Here is a 15,717-nt window from a genome sequence, read left to right as displayed (position 1 = left end):
CAGTCCTCTTGGATATGTACTTAGGAGTGAATTTACTTGGCCATATGGTCTGTGTTGAAGTTTTTGAACTGCAAAACTGTTTTCCAGAGTGGCTGTCTCATTTTTCATATCCATCAGCCATGTTTGATGGTAAGATATGAAAACTTACCCAGAAGTTAAGTAACACTCGCCCAAAGTCCCTCAGTAAGGAGCCAAGCCTGGATGTGATCTCAGCTGTGCCCCTCTCCAGAGCCCCTCTGTTCTCTATGGCACACTCTGCACCTAGAGTCGCTCACAGAGGTGGAGGTTGAATCTGGTTGTGGATGAGTTTCCATGGAGAGTCTAGGGCAAAAGGAAAAGGCATGGAGACCTGGGACCCTCAGCAGGAGGGGAGGAGTCTGCACATCAGGCTGGGAAGGTGTGACCAGAGGCACAGGAGGAAAATCAGGCAGGAGAAGATGTCAGGAAAACCATCCAAGAAGAGACACGGGGCTGCTGAGCTTGATGTAACTTCTGACCCCTCCCAGTGCATTTTAGGGGAGGTGTGGGGGTGGGGCGTGGAGGGAGAATTGACCCTGGTGGGTCTGAAATCAAGCCAGCAAATACTACTTGGCTGTGAAGGATGAGGAGAGAGGAGAGACAGCCAATAAAGAGCTCGTGTTGTTTCTGTCTTGGATCAGGGAAGACACCTCATGTTTGCTTAAACTGCTAACAGTGTAGTTCCAATTCGTCAGTTCCTCCCTTGTTTTATAACTGAGCCGACAAGATCCTATTCCCATTCCTTTGCCTCCTGTAACCCTTTCAACAGTGACTTTGTAGAAAAGCTGTCTTCCTCTCCTTCTAGCTTTCTTTCCCCTCCATTATCTCTCTAGATCTAAAAATACGCATCAGTTTCATGTTTCTAGGAGTTACACAATTTCTGAAGGCTAATTTGGCATATATGGAACCAGTGCTATCCACCTTGGGATTTTAGAATTCTGGAAGTTCTAAAAAGCATTGTTGGCAGATCTCACCTATCTTCTTGTCCTCCATGTGTAAATCTACTAGTAATCCGCTTGTGATATTGTTCTAATGGGGGAATATATTCTAAATTCCAAATATGGCCTTTTAAATATAGTTTAGAACATTTTGTAATTTTAAGACTTCCCTTTTTATTATGTTTAATGCTCTTACAAGCTTTTCAAATGATTTTTTTTGTTCTGATGAGGAAGGCAGAGTAATATTATTTCTCTGATATTATGAATGATGAAAGTGAACCTTAGAGAAGTAAAGTGGGACCAAAGATACTACTGAAATTCTCCAGTCACTTAGGTCTTCTTATTTGCCCCATGGTCTTTTTTCAGGAATAATGTGAAATTAGCTAATGTCTTTGATGGGAGGAGGAGCGAGATCACCACTTCTTCTTTTTTTTTTTTTTTTTTTTTTTTTTTTTGTCTTTTTGCTTTTTCTAGGGCCACTCCCTCGGCATATGGAAGTTCTCAGGCTAGGGGTCAAATCAGAGCTGTTACTGTTGGCCTACGCCCGAGCCACAGCAACATAGGATCCGAGCTGCAACTGCAACCTACACCACAGCTCATGGCAACATTGGATCCTTAACCCACTGGGCAAGGCCAGGGATCAAACCTGCAACCTCATGGTTCCAGTTGTTAACCACTGTGCCTCGACGGGAACTCCGAGATCTCCACTTTTTGAGATTTGTTTTCCTTTCAGAGAAAGGAAGAACCATTTGCGGTAGGAAAAAACCTGAAATAAAAAAGAATGACAGAGTCATTAAGAGGAGTCTTCTAATTATGGGCTACAAACTATGTAAGTTTAATTGAGAATACAGAGATAATTTAAAAAACATTTTGGGGGGGTTACTATATTTTACTTTAAATTGGTTTCCAAAAAACTGTAGCTCCAAATCCTTGACTCAGAAGTAATTTCAAACTGAGACTTTACTATCCCATAAAAGAATGCTATTAGCATATTTGCTTCTGAACAGGAGCAAAATGTTTTCACTTGAAAAGGAGAAACTAATATTACATCTTCAAGTAAGTCTGTATATAGGTATACAAAAATTAGTCTCAAAATGGTATAAGAAGTTTAATTGTTTTCTTATTTTGGGCTTCATCCCCAGCGTGTGGAAGCGTCCAGGCCAGGGACTGAACCTGCACGTAACGACACCAAATCCTTAACTGCTAGACCATCAGGGAACTCTAGAAATTTAGTTTTTAAAACTTATCAATGTCAATAGTTAAAATGAATAATAAAATAATGATGATGGTCATGATGCATAATTATGCAGTCCTTATCTTTTTGTAGTGCATTCATTTACTTCTGCTTTTTTTAAATCCAAAAACAGTTCAGGACTCCATGCATATTTACCTGACCCCAATCATTCTACTCACACCAGCTCTTGTTCTAAATATTGTCTTATGTGTGTTCTTATTCTTTTTTCATGTGATGATAAGTTTTGATAGCCGGTTGGTGATATCTATCCCACACCCAATTCTGAAATCATGCTCCGATATTTCCAGCCACTGTGCTGTCTGACACCACTGAATTTAACTGGTATTTTCTATTTCAGTTTTGTAACCCATAAAGCTTAATACGCTCAGGTGTCGCCTCTGTCAGGAAGCCTTCCTAGGTCACTTTGGTTGAATTCGGTCCAATTCCTAATGCTCCTACAACGTCTTGGGCGTGTGTCTCTGACACTGGACCTAACAGGCTCATTGTTTTATTATAATTGGTCTGTAATCTGTCCCCACACAAGGATGCGAGTCCTTGTGAACAGCACTTTACTGTTCTTTACAGTTACTTTACTGCCCATAGCACAGGGTTTAACATTTAATAGCTGTTCAGTAATCATTGGCCCCTTTGCCCAGCCAAACAAATACATTTCTCTGAGAGCGAGGAGATATTTTGAAGGCAGTCTTTCCTTGTGTTAGTGCTTCTTGCTGCATTCCTGTGCAGCAGTTTAGAATTCAGGTGTTGAAATCCTTTCCCAGTATCTTGAGAGACAGGCAGCTCCCACCCTGAGCTGGAAGAGATGGTAGATGAGAGAGAGTGAGATTTTGTCCTCCGGACTGTGTCTTCTGTGTGCATTCTCTTGCTTCTTAGAGATTTTCTATGTCATACCTATATTCCTTGGATCCTCCTTTGTGTAGATTCTACCCCCTGAGATGGTCACCTGGCTCCAGTGGGAAGATCCCCAAGTTTTACTTAACTCCTGCCAGTTGCTGAAAGTGTCCTCCTGCTCTTAGTAGGTACACTTAGGCAAGAGGATGTCGGTGCTGGTACCAAGTACTAAATGGAAGTCAATAAGCAGCTCAGAGCTCATCTCACAAGGCCTCCTTGCATTTTGGGGGTAACAATTAAATAGCAAAATTGAGCTGCATTTTATTTAATGCTGGATTTCTGGAGCGAAGCCTGGCCTTCCAGAATTCATTGGGTAAAGTGCTCAGCAGAGTCACCGCACAAGAGCACTCAAAAAGATTGCTCTCTCCTCCTCCTCTCTTCCTCCTCCTCCATCACCATCATCATCTTCGAACTCACTCTGAAGTAAATGCACAATCACAGGCGAAGGGAATATAACTTTATTTCAAGGCATTTGGAACCAGGTCCTTCCAAAGCATTAGTGCCATAGACAGGATCTTATGAATATAATATTGGCATCTTCAGGGGGAGAAAATACTGATCTTTAAAAAAAAAAGAAAGAAAACCTATTTTCCCAAAGTTTTAAAATTTTAACTTCTGAGGTAAACATTTCATAGTTCTGGGTCTCATTTGTGGAATATTATTTAGAATTTGCACACGGGAGTTGCCATAGTTAGTCATAATCCTGTTGTGTGGTTGAATGTGTCCATCAGGAAACCATCTGATTGCAAAGTCTAATGTGTGTATGTGTGGGTTCTCTTTTGTGTTCAGCTACAGCCAAATGCTAGGAAAATACCTCCTTGGTTGGACTTTAGAATTCCATTATATTTACTGCTGGAGCTGCTTCAACACTTTCATTCCTTGTTCAGCTCATGTCAGGTAGCTGTAAATATGTTCATTTCATCACTAATATTAAATACTGTTAACCAAGAAAAAATAAAAGTAATGCAATTTAACCTCGTTACTTTATTGTTACCAAACAATGCAATGAGGCTTTGTGAAATGAGCTCTGAGCTGGTTATTGATTTCAGTTTAGTGTTTGGTACCAGCAGGTCCCTGAATTGTCAAGCTTGCTGTAATACTGATGGTTATTCTTTTTCAGACAACAGGGCCAGTGATAGAATGCTTAGAAGCTAAGCACGGGGAATAGTAAACATTTGTTCTCGACAATGCCTAGAAATTGATCAAATGGGCAGGGCTTAACAACAGCTAGCATTTGTCTGGGTTATGGAAAAAATATATTTTTTTGGAGTCAGATGGACCTAGCTTTGTAGCTTAACTAGCAGTACGGCATGGACAAGTGATTTAACCTCTCTAGATCTCAGTTTCCTCTTCTATGAAATGAGAAGAAGAATACCTAGCTTTCAGAGTGTAATAAGATTTAAACGTAATTCAGGTAATTTTCCCAACATTATGTCTATCACATTACATGCCACCAACAAGTAGTACTTGTAGAAGCTATTATTATTTCACTTTGTAAAATTCCAGACAACATTGATTATTAATGTTCCCTCAATTTAGTAAAAGCTCTTTGTAGGAAAAATAAGCAAACAACAACTGAAAATTTTAAACCCTGGAAATCCTCATTGTGACATCAAATAAACCCATCTAAGGCAAGAAAGAAAAAATTACTTTTAGAATTGAGAAATACAGTATTATCCATGGCTATCCCTCTGGTCAGTCTTGAATAAATTTTGGGGGTATTGCTCCACTATCCATAAATGTGGGATACTTTCCTCTATGGGTTGTAATTATGGTTCATTTTATTTTTTATTTTTTTAATTTTTTAAAAAATTTTATTTTATGGCTGCACCTGAGGCATAAGAAGTTCCTGGGCCAGGGATTGAATCCAAGCCTGAGCTTCGACCTACTCTGCAGTTGAGGCAAAGCCTGGTTCTTTTTTTTTTTAACCCCACTGTGCAGGGCTGGGGATCAAACCCTTACCCATTACAGTGATCTGAGCCACTTCAGTCAAATGCTTAACTCACTGGGAACTTGAAGGTCTTTTTTTTTTTTTTTTTTTTAGGGCCACACCCTATGCATGTGGAAGTTCCCAGGCTAGGGGTCAAATCGGAGCTACAGCTGCCAGCCTATGCCATAGCCCTACACCACTGCTCACTGCAGCACCAGATCCCTGACTCACTGAGCAAGGCCAAGGATCCAACCCACATCCTCATGGATACTAGTTGGATTCATTTCTGCAGTGCCACAATGGGAACTCCCAAGGCCCATTTTAAATGTTTTGGTGTTCCCTGGTGGCTCAGTGGTTTAAGACTCTGGCATTGTCCCTACTGTGGCTCGGATTCATTCCCTGGCCTGGGAACTTCTGCATGCCATGGGCATGGCCAGAAACAAAAAAAAAAAAGAAAAAAGTTTTAACTTTACTGTAAGCACTGGACTCATTTTCTAAGTTCATAATATCCCAGTTGGTTTGTAATAAAATCACCTTTGCCAGAAGTGCTGGCAATGAGACTATGACAGAGTATTCTAGGAAAAGTAACTGATTGGAGAAAATAAAGTAGAAAGATAAATTCAGAGAAATGAGAAGTGATGTTGAAAGAAATGAGAAGGAAAATTAAAATAAAATAAATGCAGAAATAACCAAGGGATGCCAAATAGGAAGAGTGAACTGAGAAAACAACAGTGATGCATCTTGTGATTTCTGACCATTTATAAAGTATGCGATAATGAGGGCATTGGAGATTGTGCATGTTAGGGCAGAGCTATAGAAATCCTGGCTGGGAGGGTAGAGAACATGGGAGTAGTAGCTGAGGTTGAAGTCGCCAGAATGAAATATCCTAGAGCAAGTCAAATTATTTCTTTATTATAATTTTACTTCCAATAGTATCTGTCTTCTCCTTCCCCATTTCAAGCAAAGCTAGGTGAGATTAGAGCAGGGTCTAATGCCTTCATGAGGAAACCACCTAGCAAATGCCAGCCATACTTTAGCTTGGAGGTTCATACTTGTGGAAACTTATGTGACATGCTGAAACTCAAAATTTCCTGCTCCATAAGAAGAAACTTGCTAGTGACTTGTTCCAGAAAAGTTATAATTTCAGAACTATGACACAAGTGAATGATGTCACCCAAGGAAAAAGGAACACTAAACTTCCTCTCAAAACAAACTCCAGAAGAGAAACATCAGCTTTCTACTCTGGACAGAAATAATCCCAACACTTCTGGTTTCTTTCTTCTGCTCAACAAAACATCTTTTGTTTATTTTCTCCTCTTGATAAATCTCAGATCTATCTCCATCTAGACCTTCTAGTGGTTGACCCTGTCTCCTTTGTAGAGTAAATAGAAGTCACCAGACAGGAACTTCCTTAACTTCCTGCTATCAAAAGGACAAATATACCCATTCTTTTTCTTCTTATATGCTGTTACATTGAAAGAGGTGACCCTCAGCTTTATCCAAGGTAAATCCCTCCACCTGTTAAGGATCTGCCACTCCTGTCCTCCCAGAGACCTTGTATAAATTCTTTTTATCCTACCCCTTAAATTTCCATTTCTACTGATTCTAAGCACTTAAACATGATCAGGTAACTTAGGAGTCTATACAAGATATCCAGAAGCGAACTCAACTTTTGCTTTAAGATGTCTCAGGCATCTCTAACTCAACACATCCAAAAGTGATTTCATCATCCCCACCACCTGTGAACCTCCTAGTCCTCCCCCATCCCTCAATTTCTCAATCTGAGGAGAATGGCTCTATAACCCAACTTTCATAACCCAACCAAATGTCTAGCTGGAAATCTGGAAATTATCCCTGGTTCCTCCTTTCTGCTCATTCCCTATAGCCAACAGACCAGCAAATCTTGCTAGATCCATCTTCAAAATATATTCTGTAACCAACCCCTTCTCTCCATTTCCATTGCCACGCATTAGCTTAGATAACCATTATCTCTTGCCTGGATGGTTATAATTGACTACCAACTGGTTTCCCCATCATTACTGTAGGTCTTCACTAATCTCCCCTCCATATTGCTGCTGGAAGGATCTTGGAAACTCCAGATATGGTTATGCCACTGTCCTATTCACCTTTAAAACAATGGTTTCTCAATGCCTTTCAGATAAAATTGATATTCCTTAGTATAGCTTACAGTATTGTTCATGAGCTATTTTTTTTTTGTCTTTTTTTGTTGTTGTTGTTGTTGTTGTTGTTGTTGTTATTGTTGCTATTTCTTGGGCCGCTCCCACGGCATATGGAGGTTCCCAGGCTAGGGGTTGAATCGGAGCTGTAGCCACCAGCCTACGCCAGAGCCACAGCAACGCGGGATCCGAGCTGCGTCTGCAACCTACACCACAGCTCGTGGCAACGCCGGATCGTTAACCCACTGAGCAAGGGCAGGGATCGAACCCGCAACCTCATGGTTCCTAGTCGGATTCGTTAACCACTGCGCCACGACGGGAACTCCCATGAGCTATTTTTATCAAATTTTTCATTTCATCTCTTGCCCTATTCACTATTTCAGTCATTCTGAGTGTCTTTTAACTTTTCTCTTTTTTAAAGTTTTATTTCATTAAAGTATAGTTGATTTACAGTTGTGCCAATTTCTGTTGTACAGCAGAGTGACCCAATCATACATATATATATACATTCCCTTTCTTATATTATCTTCCATCCCAAGGTCTTTTAACTTTTCCTTTTTTTTTTTTTTTTTTTTTTTTTTTTGGTTTTTGTTTGTTGTTTATTATTTAGGGCCACACCTGCAGCATATGGAAGTTATCTGGCTATGGGTCAAATCAGATCTACAGCTGCTAGCCTATGCCACAGCCACAGCAATGTGGGAGCCTTAACCCACTGAGCAAGGACAGGAATCGAACCTGCATCCTCATGGATACTAGTCGAGCTCATGACCACTGATCCACAGTGGGAACTTCCCTTTTAACTTTTCTTAATTGCCATCTTCCCGCCCTCTCTAGATACAACTCCTTTGGCTCCTGGACTATATTAGCGCCTCACTCCTTCATATGTTACTTTATTGCAGTTTCTTGTTTAATTCTTTGCTCAAGTATGAGAGCAAGAATTGTATTTGTCTTCCTTACCATTTTATCCTTTCTTTGCTTGCCTGCAGCCTCCTCTACCAACCACTCTAGTACCTTGCTTAGTATCTGGTGTCTAATAGCTAGCTACTCAGTATTTGTCAAATAAATTGATTATCTTTCATAGTTATGTCATTTCTCTTACTGAGCTCAATAATCTTGATCCTCCTATGGAGAATATAATCAGAGCACTTTTAAAATCTCATGTCTGTGGTGAGAAAATAAGATTAAGCTTGAGCGTTCCAAAACCACAAATGCACTTTAGTTGGTAATCCTTAAAGAGGTAAAGGTTTGTAATAATTATCACTCATTTTATTTACTTTTTTTTTGTTTTGTCTTTTTACCTTTTCTAGGGCCGCTCCCACAGCATATGGAGGTTCCCAGGCTAGGGCTCGAATCGGAGCTGTAGCCGCCGGACTACGCCAGAGCCACAGCAACTCAGGATCCAAGCCTCATCTGCATCCTACACCATAGCTCACGGCAATGCCGGATCCTTAACCCGCTGAGCAAGGCCAGGGACCGAACCTGCAACCTCATGGTTCCTAGTCGGATTCGTTAACCGCTGTGCCACGACGGGAACTGCAATTATCACTCATTTTAACAAAGGATTTAGGCATTTGGAGAAACCCCTTTTTCTCACATGAAGGTCATAGGAGTATAAGGATACATATGATTATTTATATAAAGACAGTACCTGCCATTAGGAGGGAAGAGTCTTCAAGAGTTTTTTATTTTTCTTGATTGATAGTACTATAGGAATTCCCTGGTTGCCTGGTGGTTAAGGCTTCGACATTGTCACTGCTCTGGCACAGGTTCAATCCTGTGCTGCAAGAAAAAGATCAAGAGATAGTGCTATAGGCAAGACTATCTTTGGAACTTCTAATATGGCTAATCTCATTTCAAAACTATTTCTTGAATACTTATGAGATATAATAATTCACCTTATAAATTCTGCAGTCCTGGAGCCAGAAAGCAACCTTAGCAGTTATTTTGGCATGTTTCCTAGACACTGTCTGGGAATTTAGTCTACATCATCTCTGACAGTCATTACCTTACTCTGGCTTGAGCACTTTCAGGAATAGATTCCAATGCTGATGAGGCCACCTGCCCCACTACTAGATGCCCTAGTGCCATAGTATTTTTTTTTTCTATTTCCTTCTCCTTTCTCTAAACTAACATTGCTCTTCTTATCACTTCTTTTTTTTTTTTTTTTTTTTTTTTTTTTTTTTTTTTTTTTTTTTGTCTTTTTGTCTTTTGTTGTTGCTATTTCTTGGGCCGCTCCTGCAGCATATGGAGGTTCCCAGGCTAGGGGTCCAATCGGAGCTGTAGCCACCGGCCTACGCCAGAGCAACAGCAACGCAGGATCCGAGCCGCGTCTGCAATCTACACCACAGCTCACGGCAACGCCGGATCGTTAACCCACTGAGCAAGGGCAGGGATCGAACCCGCAACCTCATGGTTCCTAGTCGGATTCATTAACCACTGCGCCACGACGGGAACTCCTCTTCTTATCACTTCTAAATATTGATCCTCTGTTGCACCTTAAGTCCTCAACTTAAAAGCCTTTAAATATTGGAAGGGAAGAGGAAGTGGAGACAAAAGTAGACAACTTCCCTGTGTGTTGCAGGATAGATGGTTAGGGGCATTTTATGTCACCTCACTAACTCCTTAAACAATCTAGGAAACAGTCTTTGGGGTTCCCGTCGTGGCTCAGTGGTTAGCAAATCTGACTAGGAACCATGAGATTGCGGGTTCGATCCCTGGCCTTGCTCAGTGGGTTAAGGATCTGGTGTTGCTGTGAGCTGTGGTGTAGGTTGCAAACACGGCTCGGATCCCAAGCTGCTGTGGCTCTGGCGTAGGCTGGCGGTTACAGCTCCAATTAGACCTCTAGCCTGGGGACCTCCATATGCCGTGGGAGCGACCCAAGAAATGGCACAAAGACAAGAAAAAAAAAAAAAAGCAATCTAGTAAACAGTCTTGATGGCATTTTGCTCAGAGTGGTTACAGCGTATTTTACTCAAAGTAGTAAAACTCTCCCCATTTGTCTATCTAATGTTGATACCCAGTTTTTAAAAACTCTAAAGGATCTGAGTCAAGAGACTGGGGTGCTAATTAAGATCTGTTCATGCAGAATTGGATAAAACTGGCTCCTTTTCACTATTTCGAACATTGATAGCATAGTTCTTATTGTCCAAGGCAAACCCACAAGGTTTTTTTTTTGAAGGTAGAGCCTTTGCCAGTAGTGTTAATAATGAAAACCTTTCTTGCTGCATGAACCTCATGGCCTTTGGAAATCACACCCAACAGAACTCTATTGCCTTTTTGAAGTGAGACCTTCTCTCTTAGAAATAATTCAAGCCCTGGGGAAATTTCGACTTACTCTGTCCTTTTCAGACTTATGAGAAAATGTTTAGGCTGAGAAGCAGTCATTTTCACTGCAGCCAGAGGGTACCTATCAACATGAAAGCAAGTCCTAAGCCATCAGGAGACTAAACAATCTGGACTAAAATAACACCGACATTCACATTGAGACAATCAGGAGTGATTTACAGCCAGAGTTTGATGATCACCGCAACAAATTGTTTTAGAGATTTACTAACATTCCAAAGTCAGTGTTTGGAAATTCTTAATGAGTAATCCACACATAGAAGTACATTTGGACTAAAATATACTTTTATACTATCTGTATAAATTTGGGTTTATCATATTTGTAGTTTTTAACTGGCAGAATTTTTTTTAATGATTTCGTTTTTAAAATATCATGGCACCAAATAACTATTTTGAATGTCTTCTCTTTTTAATTAATTTTATGGATGACATTTAGACAAAAATCTCAAAATCCACTCACAATCAAAGGGTTTAGGAAATGCTTTATCACAATGTGGATTATTTGGAATTTCTTGATTCTGTTCTTTTATCAGGTTCTCCAAAGTACTTACTCTTGGAGTTGGGTAAACCAGTTCAGCAGACTACGTCCCCAGTGCATTTTCTAATGATGATAACTGCCCTTGGAACTCTTTCAGACCTGGATATCTGTCTGTATGAGACCGATAGGTAAGTATTTCTTCAAACTATTGTAGATTATGTAAGAAGCTCACTAGAATAATTATGCCAGAAAAAAACTAAAAGAAACATGCCATGATATTAACAAGAGTTCCTTGGATGATGAAACCATGGGTAACTTATTTTTCCCTTCCCTTTTTATTACTGTCCTATTTTAAATGATGGATGTATATTGCCTTTATAATAAAGAAGCTTTACGTTTGAAAAAGCAAATGTAGACACAGTAATATCCACACATGTAAAGTGAGATCTCAGGGACATATGCAGGTGACAGAGGGGCACAGACACATTCACTGATTGCAGAAACAGATTGTAACTGTATAACCTGGCCAGCCTGGTTTTCATGGACTGGTTCCTTTGCAGATCACAAATATGACTCCAAACATCGTGACAGGTCTTTGGTGTCAGGTTATTTCTAACCCCTTGTGGAAAGTCGATACCTTCCCAAAACAGATGAGCTGAATCATTTTGGTTTTCACCTGAAAATGAATTTAGTTTATCTAGGCTGTTTGGTTCTAAATAACACATTAACTCTTCTGTAGCAAGAGTTAAGATAAAATATATGTTTAGACAGGAAGGTTATCAAATTTATCAAATGTTGACCTTAATAGGATTGGTAATTTACATTAGGGAAATGGAGACATGCTGACCCAAAATGTCCTAGAAGAGGTGTTAGGTTCTCATTATGAATAGGGTATAGGTAGATCCTATCACGTCTAGGGAGCTGGCATAGGGTGTTCCCATCGTGGCTCAGTGGTAACAAACCTGACTAGTATCCATGAGGATGCAAGTTTGATCCCTGGCCTCACTCAGTGGGTTAAGGATCTGGCGTCACTGTGAGTTGCAGTGTAGGTTGTACATGAGGCTTGGGTCCTGCATTGCTGTGCCTGTGGTGTAGACCGGCAGCTGCAGCTCCAGTTTGAACCCTACCCTGGGAAATTCCACATGCTGTGAGAGCAGCCCTAAAAAGACCAGAAAAAAAAAAAAAAGACTGATTTAAATTGGTAAAACAAACTAAATAACAACTTCAAAATTTATAGCATACATTCATACAAATATATATGTAGTCAGACAAATTTTTTACAATTTTTATTTTCTTTTATTCCTTTCTTTATCCATCCATCCACTCACTCAATAAGTGCTTTTTTGAGTCTCTTCTGAAAGGAAAAATCTTAGAAGTGGGGGGAGGGTTTACACTAGAGAACTAACGCAAAAATCCATGTGTATGTGAAGCTTATTTTTATAGTGCTAGAGAGATTTTAAAAAAAGCAAATAAGAAAGTAAAATATGTAGTATATCAGATGGGGACAAGTGTTATGAGGAAAAAAATGAATCAAGGAAGCCAGTTGGGAGGTGGGTATGGAGGGAGAGGTGGTGTTGTTTTAAATTAGAATGGTTGGGAAAGGCTTTACCCATTAGGTAACTTGGTTACAAAATGTAAGCATTGGTTCCAGACTATTTATTTATTTATTGAAATTTTAAATGTATTTATTTATTATTTTAATTACTCAAATGAATTTATCACATCTGTAGTTGTATAGTGATCATAACAATCTGATTTCACAGGATTTCCATCCCACAGCCCAAGCACATCCCCCCACCCCCCAAACTGTCTCCTCTGAAGACCATAAGTTTTTCAATGTCTGTGAGTCAGCATCTGTTCTGCAAAGAAGTTCACTCTGTCCTTTTTTCAGATTCCACATGTCAGTGAAAGCATTTGATGTTGGTGTCTCATTGTATGGCTGACTTCACTTAGCATGATAGTTTCTAGGTCCATCCATGTTGCAAAAAATGCTTGGTTCCAGGCAATTTAAATATTCCCCTTTAACAAGTCCTTTGACTCAGATCCCATGTTGCTGTGGCTGTGGTTTAGGCTGGCAGCTGCAGCTCCAATTAGACCTCTAGCCTAGGAACTCCTATCTGCCAACAGGTGCAGCCCTAAAAAAGAAAAACGTCCTTTGAGTAACAGAAATGGGACACCACTGATTCCGTGTTTCTGATTTATTTATTTATTTATTGCGTTTTAGGGCCACACGTGCAGCATATGAAAGTTCCCAGGCTAGGGTTCGAATCAGCGCTGCCTGCACCACAGCCACAGCAATACCAGATTCGAGCCACATCTGCAACCTATACCACAGCATTGCCAGCTTCTTGACCCCGAGCAAGGCCAGGGATCAAACACACATCCTTATGGATACTAGTCAGGTTTGTTACTGTCAAGTCACAATGGATACCCCCCATTTCTGTTATTTTTATGACATGTGGGATAATCTAAAAGTGGTACATTTCACATAAGAGTATGGTTCTCACACAGAAATAATACACAATAAACAGGTTTCCCCTAGAGTTATAAATCTTGCGAATAGACTCATTCAGATGTTACCCTTCAGTGGTACCATTAAACTAATACAGCCACACATGTAGACATTAAGTTTTTTTTTTTTCTATTCATTCATGTGTTGGCCTGCTGAAGCTGATTATGAGCCCATCAAAGATAAGGTTGAGACCAAGACAATGATGTGTTCATCATTGCCTCCCCTCTTGCCTGGCAATTGTCAGGGACTCAATGACTACCAGTTGCATAAATAAACTCTGAGAGTAAAGTAGACATTGACTTTAAACGGTTTAAGAGATGAATTACCAATGGCCACGTTTACCTACCCGACTGTCCAAAGTCGATAACTGTCTTTCATCATGACAACCTTTTGATTTCTCCAAGCCTGTATGGACCTGGCATCAAGGACATTCTCTGTAAAATAAAAGGATGGTGTGTTTTCAGGGGGGGATACTTTTGGTGTAAGCAACTCTGAGAGGGTGTTTCTGATCCCAGTTTCCCCATGACAGTGGTATATAGTGGGACGGCTGTCATGCTCACATGTTTCTTCTACCTCTATGACAGATCATTGGTTTATATACGCTTTCTGAGATGTTGTAGAATGTTATTCTTCACACTAGATGAGGGGGAAACTTATGACAGTTTATGATACGCGCACTTTGGAGAACAATAAATGAGAAAAAGTACAACCCAAATTTTATGTTATAAAGCAGTCCCTATTCAAGGCCTTAATAATTGTGTGGTTTTGGACTAGTTGTTGAATCTATGTGAATCCCACAACCTTGTCTGTAAACTAGAAATAATAATTACTACCTCATAGTATTGTTAGGAAGGTCAAGCTGGATCATATAGGCAAAGCATTTGGTATGGTACCTGGTACTTAATGTGGGTGTTCAAGAGACTATTGGTAATATTTTTACTAATATTAGTAATACTATTAGAGAAGTTAGGCAAGTAAGATTGTCCTGTATTCTTATAATAATATTAAACCAAGTAATGTTTATAATAATGCACTCTCCAATGTCACTTAAGAATATGAAGAAAGTATAAGATGTTTCAAAAAAGTTTTCAGGAATTCCTGTGGTGGCTCAGCAGTAACAACCCCAAATAGTATCCATGAGGCTGTGGGTTCAATCCCTGGTCTTGCTCAGTGAGTTAAGGACCTGGCATTGCTGTGAGCTGTAGTGTAGGTCGCAGACATGGCTCAGAACCTGTGTTGCTGTGGCTGTGGTATAGGCTGGCAGCTACAGCTCTGATTTGACCCCTAGCCTGGGAATTTCCATATGTTGCAGGTACAGCTAAAAGACAAAAAAAAAATTTTTTTCATTTGCAAACATGGGATAATAGTTGATAGGAAACATCTCTGTGGTCTCAGAGTATATAGCAGGCATTTTGCCATCACAGTAGTTGATGCCATCTCTGTCACTGACTCTTTTCTAGCAGAAAAATAGAATCAGTGGAAGTCATTATGTTTTTCTTTTTGGCTGCACCCATGGCATGTGGAAGTTCTTGGGTCAGGGATTGAATCCACACCACAGCAGTGACCATGCCGGATCTTTAACCTGACAGGCCACCAGGGAACTTCCGTCATTATCTTTTTAGGTAGGAGAGTCATGCTTTAATGGATGGCAGAACTCTAGCTGACAACTTTTTCTTCTTATTTCTTTAGAGTCTTGAAACTTTAGGACCACCCCTAAGCACAAACACCACCAGCTTGCATGATTATGGAGATGGTCTGCATGAAGTTGAAAAGGCCCCTAGTTTTTTGACAACGGTTAAAAAACCATGGGGTCAAGTGGACTTGGGAAAGCGGCAACGTTAGATGAGCTGCTGAGCACTTGCATTGAAATGTTTGGTATGAGCCTTTTCTCTGTCTTGTATATACTGATACTGTGACTTCCCCTTGTCCAGATGCAAGGGTTGCTCTGGATCAGAATTCAGTCTCCTTACCCTGGTGTGTAAGGCCTTTCTGATTGACCCCTTTCTCTCTCCTGGTAACACCGCCCTCTGCATGTCTTGCTCTTTACTGCCCACAGCTAATACCCCAGCTGTGCTGCTCACTTAATGTTTATGGAACATTCCCTGCATCTTTCTAACTCCATGCCTTTAACATACTCCTTCACTGAAACCCTGCTGTAGGGCTCATTTCAGATATCATC

At 40.3% G+C, this 15,717-nt stretch overlaps 1 protein-coding gene across 9 annotated transcripts in view; it reads left to right on the top strand.

Annotated features, from left to right (window-relative positions):
• RASGRP3 (RAS guanyl releasing protein 3) overlaps nt 1–15,717 on the top strand; it is a 115,247-nt gene that overhangs the window by 58,527 nt on the left and 41,003 nt on the right. For 8 of the 9 annotated variants that reach the window (XM_021087646.1, XM_021087652.1, XM_021087649.1 and 5 more), the window contains 2 exons: nt 11,082–11,214; nt 15,228–15,413. In XM_021087646.1, the coding sequence (XP_020943305.1) occupies nt 15,344–15,413 (70 nt within the window). In that variant the 5' untranslated portion in view covers nt 11,082–11,214; nt 15,228–15,343. Of the gene's footprint in view, nt 1–1,654; nt 1,786–11,081; nt 11,215–15,227; nt 15,414–15,717 lie in introns of those variants that run through there. The other variant, XM_021087650.1, reaches the window with a different exon arrangement.

The sequence above is a fragment of the Sus scrofa genome, chromosome 3, assembly GCF_000003025.6.
Source record: "Sus scrofa isolate TJ Tabasco breed Duroc chromosome 3, Sscrofa11.1, whole genome shotgun sequence".
Lineage (NCBI taxonomy): Eukaryota > Metazoa > Chordata > Mammalia > Artiodactyla > Suidae > Sus > Sus scrofa.
This window is presented reverse-complemented; position numbering and strand designations above follow the sequence as displayed.